The sequence below is a fragment of the Miniopterus natalensis genome, chromosome 15 (assembly GCF_054644295.1).
Source record: "Miniopterus natalensis isolate mMinNat1 chromosome 15, mMinNat1.hap1, whole genome shotgun sequence".
NCBI classification, from domain to species: domain Eukaryota; kingdom Metazoa; phylum Chordata; class Mammalia; order Chiroptera; family Miniopteridae; genus Miniopterus; species Miniopterus natalensis.
The window spans coordinates 25,885,139-25,905,943 of record NC_142095.1 but is presented as its reverse complement, the minus strand read 5'-3'; the positions used below and the strand labels follow the sequence as shown (position 1 = coordinate 25,905,943).

Here is a 20,805-nt window from a genome sequence, read left to right as displayed (position 1 = left end):
AATGTGAGCTTGCAGGCAGCTCCAGCTCCAGTTGCTTCTGAGGAGCTGACTACTAACCCTCCTCCCAGGAGAGAGCTGTGAGAAATCTCTGAGGTGATAGGAATGGGTTCGTTTTTATTTGTTGTCTTGTTTGTTTTTATGCTGCTTTGCATGTTGAGGTTTGGGGGGAGAGGCAAAGGAGGCGACCAGATGGGACATGGGGGGAGCTGCTACTGGCCTGCTTTTGTTTCTCCCCAATCCTGGAATGGGTACATAGGACCTGCCCCCACTGGAGAGCTTCAGACCTGTAGGCCAGTGTCCTCAGGAGTAAGATAAGAATCCTGGGCTTGCAAGGAGCTGAGAAAACAGATGGGAACCCTAACCTCTGGTAGTCACTGGGCAGGTCCAGATTGTTCCTGGCCCCCAGCCAAAGCAAAACACAATCTATGCCTCCCACATTCACACCCATGCACTTCACCCTGAGAACCAATGAGACTCTTGGCAGATGAACTGAGTATGTTGTGTCAGAACAAGTTACTGGATGCAGCTGCTGTTATAATCATGGGAAGGGGCCAAGAACACTCGGAAGGTCAGTCTGGAAGGAAAAGACTGTACATGATTCTTGAACTGCCAAGCATCCCTGGCTTTGCAACACACCAGCTCTCTTGGCCATGCCAGGTCCTGGGGGCAAGCAGCAGTGGCCTGACTGAGGAAGGTCCCACTCCTTGGAGAAGGGAGGTCTCTCCCAGCCTCCGTGATTACAAGTGAAGTCCTGTACATGCTCTTCTGCCCTCCTTGCATAAATGCTTGCCAACCAGGAAACGTGTGCCCATGCCCACTAAAGCCCAAACTGCACCTGGTCAGTATCATGCTGAAAGGAAAACAGGACACTTACCAAGGTGTCCGGGAGCCCCACCACGGGGCAACAGGAGTACCGGAGCAGCCGGCCCATCTTCCAGATGGAGAGCGGCACCACCACGAGGATCAGCATGAAGCCAACAAATGCGAACAGGGCCAGCGCCAGGGGGAGGGTCTCTTCTGGAAATGAAAAGGTAAGCACAGGCTTAGGAGACACAGTGAAGAGGAAATCTCCAACCCTGGGTCTCCCTCACATTCCTGGAGCTGGCTCTGCACATGGCCAAGACAGCAGATGCCAACATCCTGAGACTTGATGAATGCCCTAGTGACTACAATTACCACCATTAAAATCATTTTTTTCCTAGACTCCAGATTAAGGCTTGGTTTCCAGAAAACCCCAAAGAAGAATAAAATGTTTTTCTTGGGAAAAGGGAGGAGCGTCAGCTGTGAAGCCACTGGCTGTGTTAGCACACACCTCAGCGCCACTGCCAGGAGGACGGCAGAGCGCCAGGCCCCGGGCAAGACTGGGGGTAGGTGCCAAAAAACAACAGCACAGAAGGAAACTGGCTGGTAACTGAAACAAAGTGTGTTTCACAATTTGCTCTTGGCATTGACCTTATGGAGGCAAACAGTGAGTTCAGAAAACAGTCACATAACAACTATGATACATCAAGCCCCTACTATGGTTAAGTGACTTACTCCAGGTCACACAACTAGGGCTGGCTCCAAAGCCTGTGGTCATTCTACTAAGTAAATGGATCAGGAAGTACCAAGTGGGAGCATCTGGAGATGGGGAAGGGGAGGTGGGTGGCTTTCCCATCATGTGACCTCGAGCAATTCATTTAGCCCCCTAGGCTGGACCGCTCACCCACAGTGTGAACGGTGGCGCAGCCGAGGAGGCTGCAGAGAAGCTGGTGGCCTCACGTATGTGGCTAGGGGCACTGTATTTTGTTTTAATGCTTTTGGGAAATATTTTGGCAGTACACATCAAGAGATAAACAAATGTTCACACCCTTTCACCCACTCCTGTGAGTGGATTCCAAAAATATAATTCTAAGAAAGCAAACAATGATATGCGTAAAGCAGTTCACAGCAATGTCTGGACTAGAGCATCGCCTCATTACTAGTCTCCCCCTCTGCCCAAAGTGGACACCTACACCTCCCAGCGCCTCCAGGCATGCTCTGGGCATTTGCTTTATAGCGCATACCACCAAGGGAAGCTACCTCATTTGTTTACTGTCTATAGGCTGTCTCTCCAACTAGAAGGTAAGTTCCATGAGACCAGAGACTAGACCAGCACGTGACACATCGTCAATGCTCAATAAATATTCATTGAATGAATGAATAGATCAGTCAGTGACCATCATCTTCAAAAGCAAATGGAAATGACTTAAGGAATGGAAGTGACCTAAATACCCCAAAACAGGAGATGATTTAATTTATTATGGGACATCAGCATGGTGGGTTAGGAATGCGACTAGTAAAATGAGAATTAGGGTCTATACAAGCTTGTTCACTATAGCATCATTCATAGTAGCAAAGACTAGAAATCACAGAATACACCTATGAACAGAGGGATGATTACATAGATCTTGGCACATACATATATTGGTTTATTGTGCATCTTCTTTTCAAATGAGGTAGAACCATGTGTACTGACATGAAAAGATGTTCACAATATGCTACTAAGCAAAAATAAGCAAGAAACAGAACAGTAAGCACAGTAGTCCCATTTGTGCCTGTGAGTATTGGTATCACACAATAACACCCAGATTAAACACTAAACTTCCCAAAATAGGCCGCCTCAGCGGAAAACATGTACCTCTTGCCTTATATACTTCTGTGTTATTTGATTTTTTTTTTAAACAAGCTTGTCTTATATGGTTTTTAAAAGTAGTGTAAAATGGCAATCAGAGAAAACATGGTGTGATGGGTATTTGTGAAACAGCAGGCACCGCACACACACAGTCCAGCTGCAGCACGTGTCCACACGCGGGCAGTGACGGAAGGGTGGCGCCCCGGAGGGCAATTTGGGAACAGCAGTCAAAATTCAACCGGGTGTGCCTCTGACCAGGCAACTCCACCTCCAGGAATTTATCCTTCAACTATACCAGCAAAATTATCTATGTACAGGGTACCTAATTAAAGCATTGCCTGCAATAGCAAAATACTGGGGGGAAACTAAGTGCCCATCAACAGGGAGCTAGTTAAATTAGCTAAATATACACAAAATGGAATACTGCATAGCCATAAAGAAAGGTGAGGAAAAATCTAGAAGATACATAAAGTGAAAAAGACAAGATCCAGCATAGTGAATAGGGTATGCTACTGTTTGTGCTTAAAGGAAACGTAGAAAGGAGAGCTTCCATGTGTATTTTATAGGTTTTGAAACTTATGAATGCACTAAATATTCAAAATAAGTCTTTAAAGACTAAAAAGTTCTATACAAAAATGTCACTAGTGTTGTCTGAGTGACAGAATCATGGGATGTAGGGTTTTGTTTTGTTTCTTTCCAAAGGGTTTTTAAACATTGTGGGGTTTTAGACCATAAAAAATTTCAAGGGTAAAATTTAGTCGAACCAGGAGTCTATAGACTTCCCACAGTCCCTCCTAGCAGAAAGCAGCCGTGATATGCAATGGCCTGCCTCCCGGTAAGGTCTGACTCTCAGCCCCGGGCTGCCCCTCCTGCAACCCTTTCCCCTGATTCACCTGATAAACCAGCCTTGCAATATCTGGCCTCAGGCCTAGGGACCTTTCAGGGGAAAGAAAATTCCAGACTCAGCCCCAGGGTGGACTCTCACCTACAGGGGAATTGGAGTGAAGCATACGTTCACCACAGGAACCCATCCAATCTCAGGAAGCAGGTCAGTGAGGCCAGGGGAGAACCAAAGAAACCCAGCAGGCAGCCGAGCATCCTCCAGGAGGGACTGTCACCTGTGCAGGACTCCAGGGAACGGACAAACCATCCTTACCTTGCACCTTGACACATTCAGCCTGGCTGAAGGCGCTGTGCCTGTCGATGACCTTCACGAATGTCTGGGCCTTCACACAGTACACCGCCCCTGGCTCCATGGTTTCCAGGTGCACCGGAATGCCCCTGCTCCTCACCACTTTGATGTGTTCCTTTAGGAGACCAGAAAACAGTTACACATTGAGAGAAGCAACACAAGAAAGGGAGACAAGAACCAGGCACGGAAAGCTGCAGGTATTTCCTTTCCAGGCTGCATACAGAATGTGCCTCCAGTGCATCATTCATTCATTCATATTCGTTTATTATGCACCTACTATGTGCCAAGCACTGTTGTAAGCACTGGAACATGCACTGAACAAAACAAAGTCCCCATGGAGCTTATGTGGGAGAAGACAGACAATATGCAACATTTATCAGGTGGTGCTGAGAAAAATGGAGCAGTACAAGAAGGTACAGTGAGGAGGAGGAAGATGGCTGGGGACGATCTCTCTGATGGAATAACATGTAGGCAGAGATCTGAAAGTCAGAAATATCACTGAGCCGGGGGGATAAATACACAGGAGCAAGGGAACCAATGGGCAGTGCCTCCTCACACATCCATCCATCCACCCATCTGTTTATCCCTCTGTACATCCCTCCACCTCTACCCACCCCTTGAGGCCTGTACTCCATGTCTGAACCTGTGGAGGCTTGTTTGGACCAAGCCCAGGTGACTCAAGGCAAAGGCTCCTCTCTCAGCACTGGCCCTCCCAGTTACCAAGGGTGGAGAGAGGGCTCCATTCCAAAGAATCTGAGGTAGTTGCATGCCCCCTCCTGCCCAGGCCTTGATCTGTCCCCCACACCACTCCATCTGCCTGGCTGAAAATGCCAGATCCTACCACTGGGCCTGAGCCAGCAGGAGTAACTAGGGAAACCACTGATAATGCCCATTCCACCTATCCGTACCACCTTCCAGGTGAAGCTACCTAACCTGTGGCCCCTGTTCAGTGGATGCTGGGGCATATGCCCTGCTTCCCCAGACACTGCTATGAGGTCAGAGCTTACCCCTACTCTAAGAAGGGTCCATCAGAGGCCAGCCAGCAACCTGCGACTGCTAAGCTTGGCCTGATATGATAGGCAGGACCAATCAGATTTCCTTTCTTGGGACTTGGTCTTGGGAATACTTGGAGCTAGGAACAGTGAAGGGGAGTCAGGCCTGAGAGGCCTTGAGGGGTGGTGAGGCATGGCCACAGGAATGCGTAGGAAGGGATGATGAGGAATCGGGGACCAGAGTAAGCTGGGGAGAAGGCCACAGAAAGTGCAATAGAGAGGACCCACCAGAGGAAGCAAGGACTCCACAGGCCAGGGTCCTTGGGTAAGGGAGGCTGTGCTGCAGCTCTGCTCTGGGCCAGCTCTGTTCAAAAATTCTGTGAGAGCCCCTTATTGTACCATATTAATCCTTATGATAAAGTCCACTTTTATTTGTGCTGACTGGAGTGGGTTTTGTCACCTCACCAGCTTGGACAGAACTTCCACAGGTCTGACTATCCTCTGGTTCCTGCTCAAGCTCCACCCCTCCTGCTGCTCTGGGAGAGCTGGCCTCCCACCCATCCCAGCTTGCAGCAGTCATCCCACAGAGAGGGGCAGCACCCCATCTAGGCATTCTTCATGACCCACTGGCTCATAATTAGGCAGGGTTATCCAAAAGCCAGTTCCTGGCTCTCTGCCCTGACTTCTGCACCCTGCCCAGACACACACCCTCAAGAGGCTTGGGCCAGCCTCATATGCTTTTGAAATCACCTGTTTGATCTGGATTTCCCTGGTCTCCTGGACATGCCAGAGAGGATGCTTGAGAAGACAAGCTGATGAGGGAAAAGAAATGTATTGAAAAGATATTGGGGGTCCAACTTGTTAGAGTTTACAGCAAGGAGGCAGCCCCCATATTTCAGTAAATCTTGCCTGAGAAGGCTCCCAGCCAAGGCCTGGGTTGAAACCAGGGCAGTTCTTTGAAGGGAGGCAGCCCCCATATTTCAGTAAATCTTGCCTGAGAAGGCTCCCAGCCAAGGCCTGGGTTGAAACCAGGGCAGTTCTTTGAAGAGTAGCCTACTGGGATTGTCAGCCTACTCCCATCTCTCCTTTCCCACACTTCACTCAGGCCTGGTCATCCTCAGGCCACCCCAGACAGTGAGCACTGGAGGGGCAGGCTTTTCTCAACCACCTCTCAGAGGCCTGTGACTCTTTCCCCAAAGCCTGACTCAAAGGCTATGGCCAGAAGTCTTACCTTAGCACCAGGCTCCTTCCTCCAGTAAGCCACGAGGAACTCAAACTGGGGCCCCAGGTCTTCCAGTTTAATAACCAGGTGGAAGCCATCCTTGGTGACCTCCATTCCAGGCGGGGTTAGGATGGCTGTTGGCAAGGCAAGAGGAGAATCAAAGCCAGCCCCAGACACGACTAATTTCTGTTCTGGGAAACCATGACCAAGTCATTGGTGGAAATATGCCAGGCTCCTGGGAAGGCAGGGGGTTGGATGTAGCTTCACAACGCACAGAATCATGCCCACCAATACTCTTCTGTACTCAGCAGGTGCTCAGTAAATGCTTTTTGAATGATGAACAAGTTAAAAAAAAAAAAAAAGGCAAATATTACATTTCACATGGATCAGTGATATCTGCTGGCTGCTGCTGACTTTCAAACATCAGCAAATCAGCAGCCTGTGAATGGGTTGGCCATTCTATTCTCAGCCCAAGGATTCTTCATCTCATATCCTTAATGGGGGATGTTGGAAAACCAGAGGGTTTTACAAATTCCAATAACCAACTCTAGAAATTTCTGGATCCCAAACAGATTGGCCAGCAGTCCCCATGGATACTTTCCCATGTGCAGACTGCGAACAGAAGGGCCCACACAGGCAGTCTCTAGTCCCTGGCTAGTGATGATGGATCCATACTTGCCTCTCAGATCCAAACACTGCAGGACCAGAAGGGCACCCTGATTGTGGGCCTTGGCTTGGGAAGTAGAGTGGAGTGTGGTCTGGGCTAAATCCCAGTGGACATGCAAAAGAAAGTAATTTCCTGCAGGGAGTTTTCAGAGAGCAAAGCATTTCCTGGCATTTGAAGAGCTGCTGGGGTAGGGGACAGAAGGACTTGGGAAGTCAAGGACCAACTGTGCAAAACATACCCAGTTCAGAGGCTTCAGAAGAGCATACAGCACTGCTAGTACTACTGCTGAAACACCTCCAGAAGGAAGAGAGATGTTTCACTCCTCCAGTTTTAGGTCAAGCATGATTAGAATTGAATCCTCTAATTCTCATCTTTTTTGAGAATAAAGTTAGAAAAAAATGACCTAAAGTCATTTCAGTTCAGAGGATATTTTGACAGTGTTGGAACAGAAACCTCTGTCCTATGCACTCTACATACTCATTTAATCCATCCAGCAAGCTTAAGAAAGTAAATACTACTCCCGTTGTACAGATGTAACTAAGCCTCAGAGAGGTTAAGTGACTTGCCCAAAGTCACACAGTTAGTGGCCAGAATTTGAGCCTGTGTCTTTTCCAGGTTTCTAGACTCTGCTGTGTGGGTGTATAGCTGCTGTACTAATGAATCTCAACTCTGGCTGTGCATGAGAATAGCCTGGGCAAATGTTAAACTCCCAGTGAACGGGATGCACATAGATTATCTAAACCAGACTCTGGTGATGGCCCCAGACATAAGTGGTTCTAAAGCTCCCCTGTGACTTGATGTGCAATTGAGGTTAAGTACCTCTGCTCTCAAAAAGGCTTCCCTATAAGAACAAGAGATCTTTCTCAGGGGAGGCTTAAAAACAAGACTTTTTATATGTTTGGGGAAGAAGTCACAGTGGCCTTTTTCAGAAGCCAAGGAACAGACTTAATGCCCTTAAACATCATGATTTCATTCCAGCTCTGTAGCTAATTCCACCTACCCAGGGGTTAAACAGGACCGCAGCTTCCACCTTCCAGTGCAGGTACAGAGACTATTCCTCAGCTCCTCCCACAGGAAAACTTTTTCCTGTTTACAGTGGCCTTCTCAAGCACAAGCTGTTACTGCACAAACCCCTGCTCAAGGAGTTTTACAGGCACTTCCTTATCTCCCTCTGAGCCATGCCTTCCTTTCCAACAACAGCTGCCAGTCCCCAGCAATGGTCTTGGCTGCAGCCCTGTGCTCCCAGGAGCCGGAGGGAGGTGGTGCTGGCTGATATCTGGGCACTGCGGGCAGAGGCAGAGCTGCACCACCCTCCAGTGCTCCTCAGCCTCCCTCAGTGCCTGGTGCGGGAATCCCACCGCTTCCACTATATCCTCCTAGTGCCTGAGCAAAACAGCTCACATTCCACATCAAAATTCCTATTCATCTCATATTCAATGGTTCCATTCCTGCCCCTACCTCTTCCTTCCTCTAGACTCTCTAGCTCTTGGCTTGGGCATGCCCAGGGCAAGAATAATAATACTCAACAATAGCTGAGTGCTATAACAGGACAGCACCGCTTTGAGTGTTTACGCATTTCATCTTGCATAGTTCCCACAACTATGCTTTGAGGCAAAGTGTTGCCCTTACAGCTGAGGAGGCAGAGAGGGACCCAGCTATCAGCGGCTGAGCTGGGATTGAACCACATTCACCTGGCTCTGGAGGGGCACTTCCCCTTCAAATCAATCTTCACCTTCCTCAGCCCCTTCCGGCTTGGGCTCCCCTCCACCACCACCACCTTCTAAACCCTCCTGATTCCTACCCAATCTCGTACACTCCCCAGTAACCTCTGACTCATCCCACCACTGTGCGTGCTGCTCCTAACCTTCCTTAGTCCTCACAGCAGAGGATCTTCTGCCACATCAAGAAACCAGAGGTCCTTGCCTCTCCTGCAGCTTCAAACAGGTCACACGGTCGCCCACGCCTGTCTCAGAGGAGGCTCTGCCTTGCTCTTTCCCACCTCCACTCAGTTCTCCACCCAGCAGCCTAACCACCATCCCCACGGTTCCATGAAGCCACCTTCTCAAGACCCATTTAAGGCCCCCTTCAGGCTATCAGCAGTTCTTCTATTTTTCCATCAATGGTCCTCTACCGGCCCAGCCACCTACTGGTACCATTACCTCTACCTACTTTTTAATTTTTTTTTAATCCTCACCTGAGGATATTTCTTCCATTTCTCTTCAGAGAGAGTGGAAGAGGGAGAGAGAGAGAGAGAGACAGAAAGAGAGAGAGAGAGAGAGAGACAGAAAGAGAGAGAGAGAAACACCGATGTGAGAAAGACACACCTATTGGTTGTCTCCCAACCAGGGCAGGGAATCGAGCCCACAACCTAGGTACACACCCCTGGCCAAAATTGAACCGGGGACCCTTCAGTCCGCAGGCCAATGCTCTGGCCACTGAGTCATACCAGCCAGGGCCCTCCATCTACTTTTTGAATCCTGAGGTTTCCCAGGGTCTTGTCCTGAGTTATCTTTGTCCTCATATCTTATCCCTGGACAACTGCATCTGCCCCCAAGCCTTCAGCTATTAATGCTGTGTTGTGTATCTGGCTGTCACCTGTCGGAGCCCCGGGGCCTGGTTTCCAGCTGCCAATCAGATATCTTGGTATGATATCTCGTAGGAATCTCTGTCTTAAAGAGCCCAAAGCCAGAAGCTCTCCAATTTCTCAAGGCTAGTTGTCCCTCCTGGGTTCTCTGCCTTGGATGACACACTCTCCAACCCCAGTTGGAAGCTGGACACCATCACTGTCTCTCCCAGTGATTGGCCCCCGAGCCTTTTCCTAACTCAGCCATGTCTCAGATTTGTCCTCTCCTCCCCATTCCTTCCCCCACTCCTGGGATCAGGGCCCATCTTGGCTCAGCTGGAGTGTTACAGCCCCCTCCTCACTCTTTCCCTGCCCTGCAGGCCTATCCTACTCCAGTTCCCTTTCACACAGCAGCCAGTGACTGTTCTGTAGGACAAACCTGGCCTAGATACTCTTTTTTTCCATGGCTTCCCTCTACTGATTTGATCAACTTCATGTCAAAGGACTTCACCATGTGACCAGCTGCTTCCTCACCCCTGGCCATTTAGTCCTTGCTCCTGCTACTTCCAAGCACACACCCTTTTACACATTGGCCAGTGTTTGTGCTCTGCCATAACTGACCACCTATCTGCATTTTTCCCTTACTTCTTTCTCAATCATTTCCCAGGCACTATTGCTACAGAAAAGTTATTTATGTCCCAGTGACCACAGAAAGGGCAACTGTTTCTGGTGGCTTTGTTAAATGTATGGATCCTGTTGCAAAAGAAAAACTGCTCACACAGGCAACAGACATGGGGTTAATGAGGCACCAGATGGGAGTCACTAGAAGATTTATTGAGACACTGTCAGCATGGAAAGAAGTCCTAGCCCCATCTCCCCACTTTCAAAGCAGCTCTCCTTCCAGCTTTGCAACATCTGTATTCCCACCACCAGCAGACCCTGAGAGATAGAGAATGACTCCCAAAGCCTCTTTCAAAATGAGAAAGAGGGCATGTGGGAAGCAGTTGGCAATTTTTTAAATGAACCAGTTAGGGATGTTTGTGTTCACAGTACTCTGGCTCTGCAAGACTAATTTGATGCTAGAAAGAATCCTGAAAAACTCAGAGAACATGGTTCCTAAGGGGAAGGCTGGTGGCAGTGGGGGAGTAAAGAGAGAAGTATCTTACTTGAGTTTCGATTAAAGGGGTGTTTCAGGATGCTCCAGGCTGAGGTCTGTGAGCCTAGGGTGGCTCTGACACGGAGATTGTACGGCACGGTGGCAGTGATGTCATCAGTAACGTCACACTCGGGAACTTGGGTAGGTGAGCACCTGCTGCTGGGGATCCACAAGTCGCCCATGTACAGGCTCTCATACTCTCTGGCCAAGGAAAAGAAGGCACAGCTTCACATCAGTCCCTTTTATCCAGGCTCAATGATGATTGCAAGTAACTGCCTCATTCACCTGTTTTTTATGGGTCAGCAAAATAAGCATTTGCTCCACACTCCAATTCATCCACCTTCCCCCCTGACCAGCCATCCATTCTTCCTTACTCCTTTCATGACCAAACAGTGGGCACCTACATATAAACCCCAATGTGTCCAGGTCTCTCCATCTCCACAGGTTATCACCCCAGTCTCAGCCACTATCATCCCTTGCCTGTGATATGGTCTCCTAACCGATTTTCCAACTTCAACTCCTACTATTCTTCAAACCATTCATCACTCTGCAAATCATGACATTTCTATCCTTAATGGCCTCCAAAATGCTTAGGATGGAATCCAAACGCTCCCATGGCCTCTCTCTCACTCCGGCCCTACACATGCTCTTTCCTCCGCACTGGCCTCCTCACTGAGCTCTTTCTACCTTAGGACCTCTGACTAGCTGTTCGCTGTGTCTCAAACGCTCTCTCTCTGCTGTTCACATTGGCTGGCTCCTCCTGTCCTTCAGATATGGGCTTAAATATCACTCCTCAGACAGGCTTTCCCTTACCACCTAATAAAAAGTAGCCACAGAGTCAACTGTCTTTTACAACAGCCTCCTGGCACTGATTACTATCTGAAATTACCTGGAGCAGTGCTGCCCAGTAGATTTCTGTGATGATGGAAATGTTCTATATTTGTGTTGTTCAATGTGGTAGCCACTACCACATGTGGCTACTGGGAATGTGAAATGTGGCTAGTGTGGCTGGGAAACAGACATTTTCATTTAATTTAAATAGCTCTCTGTGTCTAGTGGCTACCATACTGGACAGTGCAGACCTACGTATTTATTTTCTTTACCTTTCTACTGGCTGCCTCCTCCTCTAACTCTAGGCTCCCTATGTCCAAAAACCTTGTCAGCTGTACCCTGAGCTTAGAAGAATGTCTACACATGTAGATGCTCCATTTGTATTTATTATTAATGAAATATATTGAGCACCTAGGTGTCCCTGCTGTTCCTCAACTGCTCCAAGGGCCTGAACACCTGCAGAGGAGCAGAGCCTGTTTGGCCCCAGGCCCAGCTGACCTTTAGGGTTACAATTTACTTTGGCCCATAAACAGGAAAACTCCCCCACTCCCAAAGGATCTGAGTCTCCAGTGAGCTATCCACCTGAAGTCAAAGTCAAACTCATCTCTTCAGATTTTCTTCAGCATTAGACAGTTGACTCACCACAGAAAATAAGTTCCACCAAAATGTGCTTATACACATTTGGGTTTCCAGAGAGTTCACTGTCAAATCCACGGGAGTTTCCCTTGTTTCTTCAACTCTCCCAATGCCCATGCAGTCAGAGACAGCAGGTCACTGGACATAATTTATCCCTGGGTTCACAAGGCCTCCTTGGGCTCTAGAATAAGGGCTGTGCCTCCAGCAACCAACTACTGTCTACGGGAGAAAAACTAAGAAAAAACAAAAACAAAAAAACTCACCCCTGGTACTCAACAGAATAGTGTATTGTTTCTCCAGCCATGATCACTGGGCTCCACATCAAGAGATGCTTCATGTTAGTTGATTGTACAGAGAGGTTCTGAGGGGCAGGCAGAAGGGCAACTCCATCTAGGACCAAAGCAGATAGACAGGCTGATGGGTGGGTGCATATTTGGGGAATGCCACAGCTTTAAATTAGTTTCTAATGAGACTTCATATGTCTGTAAGCCAGAAACACCTCTAGTTTCATGCCTGTGTTAATGCTCATTTTTTTCTATCATTGTAATTCTGCCTTTGGTGATAAAATGGCACATTAACATTAATGACCATAAAGACTAATATTACGGAGCACTTACTATGTTCTATCTAGACTATGTGCTAGATTATTACATGATCATCTTATTTAATCCTCATGACCAACCAGAAGGTAACGACCATTAGTTTCTCCACTGTATAAATTGCGAAACTAAGGCACATTGTTTACAGTTCTTATGGCAGATCAACCTAGATGCAGGCCTTGACTCTGCCACTTACTATGGGACTTTAAGAAGTTGAATAAACCTGAGCCTCCCATCCCTACGTGGCAAACCCATGCAGGCCCCTACCAGCTCCTCAGCACCTCGCTCTCCGGCTACTGCCATCCAAAGCACATGCCCTCACATCACCCAACAAAGCTGAATGAGGCATCAGCTCCCAGCTGGGAAGTGCAGGCCGGTCTGCTGTGGAGCGAGTCCAACCCAGGTAGGCACCAAGCCAGCTCCGAGACTCCGCCCCAGGCAGACTGCAGAGCCCTGAGCCAGCCTGGCACACAAGCATCTGCTCGCACAGGTGTGTGGTGTGCCCAGGTTTGCATAGTTTGCACACAGAATGAAACGGGCCTGTGACGCCAAACATGCACTCATGAGAACTTCGGGCAACCCCGGGGCTCATCCTGTGTGGAACCCAGTGTACAGCCTGGCTTCTCTGCTAGAATTCTTCTCTTCTCAGTGTCAAACGCTCTTCTTTTAATGCCTAACACCTGCCTCCCCTTTGCTGTTACAGTCGTAGTGATAACATCAAGAGCACAGTAGGGGTAGGGCCCTCTCCCAGGACTTTTCATCTCGGTGTCTGCCTCCAGATTGGCACCTGTTGTTATCAAGCCCTGTGACCGCAAGAGGATGGGGGCTGCCAGGGACACCCCACCTGGTTCCCCTGCTCCTTCTCTAATGTAGGACCCTGATGATTCACCTCCATCGCACCAGCAGCACCCATGGCCTGCCCTGTGAGGAAACACCTGGGGCACCCACAAGGGGGACTTCCTGTCCTCCCCACCCCTAACTTTGAAATCACCCAAAGGATGGAAAGAAAGGGCCAGCCACAGGGAGATGGCATGGGAGGGTGGGCACCGTCCTTTCCAACATCCTTCCTCTGATAAAGTAACAAACATTTTTCCAGTCAGCTATGTGAGGAATGTAAAGCTATAATTCTCTGAAACTAAAATCTCCAGGCCCAGATGGTTTCACTAGAGAATACTACCAAATACATTTTTTAAATTAACACTGATTTTACACAATCTCTTCCATTACATAAAAGAGGAAAGGACATTTTCCAATTTATTTTATTTTATTTGTACTACCCTGATATCAAAATCAGACATAGATAGTAGTATATATTTTAAAAATCAGAACAAAAAAAGTATAGACCAATATATCTCATGCACTTAGATGCAAAAATTGTCAACAAAATATTAGCAATCTAAGTCCAATAATACATAAAAAGGATTATACACCATGACAAAGTGATGTTTATTCCAAGTTTGCAGGCTGGTTCAACATTTGAAAATCAATTAATGTAATCCACCATATCAGCAAGCTAAAGAAGGAAAATCATACAGTCATATCAACTGATACATGAAAAGCATTTACAAAATACAATACTCATTCATGATTAAAAAAAAAAAAAAGTCTCAAGTTAAGAATAGTAAAGTCATCTGAACTTGATAAAGACCATCTACAAGAAATCTATAGCTAACATCCATCTTATTTAATGGTGAAAGACTGAATACTTTCCACCTTAAAATTGGGACGAAGGCAAGGATTTCCACTTTCACCACTTTTTATCACCATAGTACTGTAAGTTCTAGCAACTGTAATAAAGCAAACAAAATAAGTGAAAGCATACAGACTGGGATGGAAGTAATAAAACTCCCCCAATTTGCAGGTGACATGATATGGCTATGCAGAAAATCCTACAGAATATAAAAGAAAACTCCTAAAACTAATAAGTGAATTCAGCAAGTTCACAGAATACAAAGTAAACACAAAACATTAATTGTATTTCTATATACTAGCAAGGAACACTTGTACACTAAAAATAAAAATACAGTCATCCCTTGATATCATCAGAGCATTGGTTCCAAGACACACACACACCTGTGGATACAAACTCCTCAGATGCTCAAGTCCCTTATATAAAACGGTGTACTATATTCATATAACCTACACACATCATCCAGTAAATTTTAAATTGTGTCTAGATTCCTTATAATACCTATTACATTTACAATGTAAATGTTATACAAATAATTGTTATACTGTATTATTTAGGAAATAATAACAAGAACAAAAAGTTTGTACACGTTCATATAGAAGCAACCATCATAGGCCTAACTACCTCATACACATCAGCAACAACATAAGTTTTTTTTCAAATATTTCTTTTTCCATTCCTTGATTTTAGAGAAAGGAAAAGAGAAAGAAGAGAGAGAGGAAGAGAGAGAAAGAGAGAAACATCAACTTGTTGCTTCATCCATCCATCCATTCACTCAATGGTTGATTCTTGTATGTGCCCTGACCAGGGATCCAACCCACAACCTTGGCAGAGCAGGACGACACTCTAACTGAGCTACCAAGCCAGGGCCATTTTTAAATTTTTATTATTATTATTATTATTTTTTAAACCTTACCCGAGGATATTTTTTCTATTGCTTTTCAGAGAGAGTGGAAAGGAGAGAGAGAAAGATCAATATGAGAGAGACATATCAATTGGTTGCCTCTCGCAGGCACCCCAACTGGGGCTGGGGATTGAGCCTGCAACCAAGGTACATGCCCTTGACTGGAATCAAACCCTAGACCCTTCAGTCCATGGGCCGATGCTCTAACCACAGAGCCAAACGGGCTAGGGCCCTATTATCTTTTAAAAGATAGGATAAACTCAAACAGGATGAAATGTACCTAAGAAAAATGTAAAGTTCTACAAGTAGGTCCAGTCAATTAAATCAGCGAGGGAGACCTGTTTGGGAAGGGAGACTGGTGAGTAGGGCACTCATCAACACACTTTGATGTTGAATTATTGGGTATATTTTTCTTCACGAGGGTGCACACAGGGAAAAATAGCAAGGGATGTCCCAACTTTTAGGTGGCTCCAGTATATTAGCCCAATAATTTGCATGTGTAACCCACTTCTCCTACCTATGAAGTTTCACATTTAAATCTGTTATGGGCAAAACAGTCTCACCCCTGTGGTAAAATGAGAACTGCTGTTTCTTTCTCAGCCCTACAGGCAACATTTTCAATATCCTTATGCTATTTGTATAGAGTATTATAAATTTCACTAAATAGGAAATGACTCTGCAAGACGGGAACTATATTTCAGCTCAGACTCCAAGCTGAAAGTGACTCTTCCCACCTACAGAAAGTTTTAAAATCCCCTTCAACTGTTAGAGAAGGCTGACTGTGGTCTTGAGAACACAGCATTCTCATTAACATGAAATGTTATCAATCAGCCAGCAGCAATATCTGTTGAAGTCAAATCTCCCAAAGAAAGCAGTTAATAAGGACAACTGAACATAAATATCAAATGCAAAAACAAAAAACAAAAAAACATATTCAAGGGGAAAGGGGAGAGAAAGCTTGAAGGAAAGACATAGTGGCCACAGTGAGGAGTGCACAGAATCTGTAATTATTTCCTCAGTCACACTGGATGAGGGCTCTCACCAGGGCTAGAGAGCAATACTAAACCCCTGGATAATCTTTCTGTCCCTTGTGAAAATTTATGCTTCGTTAATATAGAGAACTGTGTTATTCTCATTCTAGCAGGTGTCTCAAGAAGGCCCACTGGATGACCAGATGGAGGCTCTTTGGTGGTGTTTCCAATAGAGACTTGAACTGGGTGCCTGTGACCTGACTATTAAGATTCTGGTGCTCAGCCCGGCTGGCGTGGCTCAGCAGTTGAGCACTGACCTATGATCCAGGAGATCGCTGTTAAATTCCCTGTCAGGGCACATGCCCAGGTTTCGGGCTTGACCCCCATCATGGGGGTGCAGGAGGCAGCCGATCAATGACGATTCTCTCATCATTGATGTTCCTCTCTCTCTCGCTCCCTCTTGCTTCCTCTCTCTGAAATCAATAAAAATATATTTAAAAAAGAAAAGAAGAGAAAAGAAATATTTTGGTGCTCGGAATCTTAGTTTTGCCCACGAAAAACTAGCTAAGCAACATCTTTTGCATAGAGCTGCTTTCACAACACTGAGCTCTCTCTCTCTCGAGACCTCTTAGTTTTCTATTGCTGTTGTAACAAATTACTACAAATTTAACATCTTAAAACAACACAGATTTATTATCTTACAGTTCTTTTTTTCTTAATTAAATTTATTGGGATGATATTGGTTAATATGGTCATATAGGTTTCAGGTGTGGGTTTCTATGCCACAAGATCAGTATATTGCACTGTGTGCCCACCACCCACAGTCAAATCATCTTCCGTCACCATACATCAGGCCCCATCGTACAGTTCTTTAGGTCAGAAATCTGACACTGGTCTCACCGGGCTAAAATCAAGGTATTGATAAGACTGTGTTCCTTCTGGAGGCTCTAGGAAATAACCTGTCCCCTTTCCTTGTCGTTCTCAGTTTCTAGTGGCCACAGGCATTCCTTGCTTATGGCCCTTTCCTCCATCTTCAAAGCCAACAGTGGCTGGTTGGTTCTATTTCAAACTTCAGATTTCTCCTGCCTCTTCTGTCCTTCCATCTCTCTCCCTCACTGTCTCTCAGCTTTTAAGGACTCGTGTGATTAGCTTGGGCTCACCCTGGTTAATCCAGCATAATCTCCCAATCTTAAGGTCCCATAACATTAATCATAGCCTGAAAATCCCTTTAATCTTCCGTAGTTTTTTTGTTCTGTATAAATTTCCAGGCAACAGAAGGACACACTCAACTCCAGGTCTGTTTGAAACAGAAGTTATCAGGAAAAGGTTGAAAAGACTGGATTGCCTTATTGAAGAAAATGTCAAATTAAAAAATGCTGGCTTTCCCCCTTCTCATCTGGCCTCCTCATCTTCTCCTTTTGGCTTGCGGAGGAATGTTTCCTGAGCAACTGGTTTGTCCTACCAGCTAATCAATCGATCTACTAACTAACCACTCAGCCAACACTCTTAGCCTATGAGACAGACTGTGGGACACCAGGAAAGGCGCCCGGGGCCCTGCTCTCAGATCAATGCAGGAAACAGAACCCACCAACGCAGAGTAAATGAGGTCAGGGTCACAGGAGAAAGAAGCCTGAGAAAGGGCTGTAGGAAGAGGGAGCCACCTGCAATGATGAGGGGAGGGTGGGCTTGAGGTGGGGAAAGGAAATAGGGACGGTACTTCTGGTAGAAAGTTATATCAACAAAGGCCAGGAGAAGGAAATGAGGGCAACTGTGAAGACAGCAGCCACCTGTGGTCCAGATTTGTTTACAAGGAGTAGCGAAATAGGATCAGGGCCTGAATATGCTGGATTGTGAAACACACAGCAGATTTGAACACCATGTGCTCAATTGGGAGCTTTGGAGGTTTTTGAACTAGGAAGGGACGCCATAAACTTGACATCTAAACCAGTTCTAAACACTTGCAAATCGCCTTAGCACTGATTTGTTACCTCGTTTAAACTAACTTGGTGTTTAAAAAAATAAAAAAGACAGAAAGTACCCAAAGTTCCCACCGATACTACTAAGTGCCTAGTAACTTGGAACATTAAAATAAGAAATTTCTCTTAAATGTGACTCGACATGATGAAACATCAAAGACCACAGAGCTGTGATTTTGGGAATGATACAGCATGTAGGTACAAGTATCCAGAAGTGGAGCAGAGAATATTATGTAATCTTACTGGCAGAGAAAGTGCCTAAACCAAAACTTTTTTTTTTAATGCTATGGAGTACCTACCTGACTACTACATTTTCTGCAGTGACCAGGAGAGATATCCAATTTTTATACATCTTGCACCCAATATTAAGGTTGAAAATTATGTCTTTTTATTCATGTGTATTTTGTTAGAATCTTTACTTTATTTCTTGTCCCTACAGTTAACATCTCCAATGCACACCCAGAGACTGAGATAACTACATTGCACCTTTTAAAACCAGATGAGATAACAAAATGCATGAAGCTCTGCTAACCTTTAGACTACTTGTTTTGATGCTTTATCTTTCTAGGTTGTTCTTTGGACATTAAGAGAGAGATTTCCAAATAAAATGCAGGCTTTTTCTTTTCTTTAGGATGTGAGGATAGAGGTTTAGGAGGTGAGCAACCTCTTTAAAAACAGACTTAAGATGTTCTATGCATATACCATGCAAACCCAAACCCTAGGAAAGTAATTTTTACCTTCTTAACCTATATTTAATTCCCAGTCTATTGACTGTATTCTAATTCATACTTACCTATGAGCAAACATGGAATCACGGTGTAGAAAAACCACATGATAAGACTTGTCGAGATTTCTTCTAGAATCACCGTAAGGGTCCGTGTCTGGCCGACTCAGCTTGGCCTGGAGCGTCGTTTCCTTTCACAGTGTCATCCTGTCCATCGCAGCCATGCTTGCTTCAGAAGGCAGATCTTAGAGCTGAGGTCTGAGCTGTTGTGCAGCCCGATGGTTCCGCAAAGAGGAGCCAGCCCAGGCAGCTCAGAAGGGGCGGGCTGTGTAGCACCCTCCTTTCTGCCCCAACCCAGATATTGCATCAGGGGGAGTGGCCTAGGAGAGTCCCAGAGAAAAGGTAACTGGGGAGCTTGAGAACCTGCCTGGGGGAGAAACCTGAACAATAGGCTCTGTCCTAGGGGGACCCTGCATGTCCCCAGAAGCCCCATTGGAGTGACCTGGCAGAATGATCTTATCATCTCATCAATTAGCTGTCCTATTCCACATTTCCATCTTTGTGAGTTCATTCAAGCTGGGTGTTGATGAGCTCTTCTTGCTAATACCTTTTAAAAAGCCAGGAGGTGAAGAAAAATATATAGCTTCATATTCACTTGCATTTGCAAAACGAAAATGTGGAAGGAAATACAGAAACTAACAAGATTGGTTACCTTGAGGCAGAGGGAGTGGGAACTGGGAAGATGGAGAAAAATGGGAATGAGACTCTTGGTCGTCTCTTTTTTTGTTTTGCAGTTTAAATATTTTTTTATTGTGGTAAAATACACATAACATAAAATTTACCATCTTAACCACTTTTAAGCATACAGTCCAATGGTATTAAATGCATTCACATGGTTGTGCAACCATCAGCACCATTCACACCCATAGCTCTCTTTAGCTTGTAAAACTGAAGTTCTATTCCACTGAACAATAACTCCCCATTCTCCCCTCCCTTGCCCCTGGCAACCACTATTCCACTTTCTGTTGCTATGAACTTGACTAATCTATGTACCTCATGTAAGTGGAATTAAACAGTATTTGTCATTCTGTGACTGGCTTATTTCACTTAGCATAATGTCCCAAAGGTTTAACCATGTCTTAGCACATTGCAGGATTTCCTTCCTTTTTAAGGCTAAATAATATTCCATTGATGTATATACCACATTTTGTTCATCCATTCATCCATCAATGAACAGTTGGGTTGCTTCCATGTTTTAGCTGTTGTGACTAAAGCTGCTATGAACAACTATCCCTTCAAGACCCTGCTTTCAATTGTTTTGGTTGCTGTATATTTTTATACTGTTTGATTACTGAACCATGTGACTGAATTATTGAAAAATTAAAAACAATTTTAAATATTGGAAGAAAACCTTATGATAGAGTTTGGCCCCCTAAAATGCTAGCTTTTAAAGGACTCTAAACACTTTATATGTGAAAATGCATTAGTGAAAAGAATATGGGTTTTAGAGTACAACAGATTTTGGTTCCAATTTGAGAACTGAACTTATTTGCAATGCACCCTTGGGAAAATAAATCATTTGTTCATTCAACAAGCATTCATTAAGAGCCTATTATGTGCTGGATCCTGGGAATTCAATAGTTCCTGCCCTCAACCAAGAAATTCCCAACTAGTGGAGAAGATGAACATAGGAATAATCATAAATGGATATTGAAAAAAGTGACAGAAATATTCACAAAAGAACAAGGGAGCATTAATGAGAAACACCTAACCCAGCATGGTGAATCAGAAAAGGCTTCCTGGAGGAGGTGACTTTTGGGCTATTAAATGCTGAGAAAAATTAGGCAGACCTGGTGTGTTTAGGAAACCACAAAACGTTCGGTGCAATTGGAAAGCAGGGTCGGAGTGGCAAGAAATGGGGTCCAAAGGCAGGCAGAAACAGGATTCCAGAGAGCTTTGAATACCTCATTGAGGAGCTTAGAGTCTATCCTTAGAGAGCAATGAAACTTGGAGAGGAATGAAGGTCAAA

The 20,805-nt window shown here is 45.5% G+C and overlaps 1 protein-coding gene across 1 annotated transcript; it reads right to left on the bottom strand.

The window, feature by feature from the left end:
- Positions 1 to 503: 503 nt before the first annotated feature.
- On the bottom strand, positions 504 to 18,912 carry IL20RB (interleukin 20 receptor subunit beta). The gene is given in 8 exon segments (XM_087824624.1): positions 504 to 626; positions 628 to 660; positions 875 to 1,017; positions 3,810 to 3,960; positions 6,069 to 6,193; positions 10,456 to 10,646; positions 12,176 to 12,302; positions 18,846 to 18,912. Coding segments are annotated over 8 exon segments (933 nt in total). The 5' UTR covers positions 18,886 to 18,912.
- Positions 18,913 to 20,805: the final 1,893 nt, after the last annotated feature.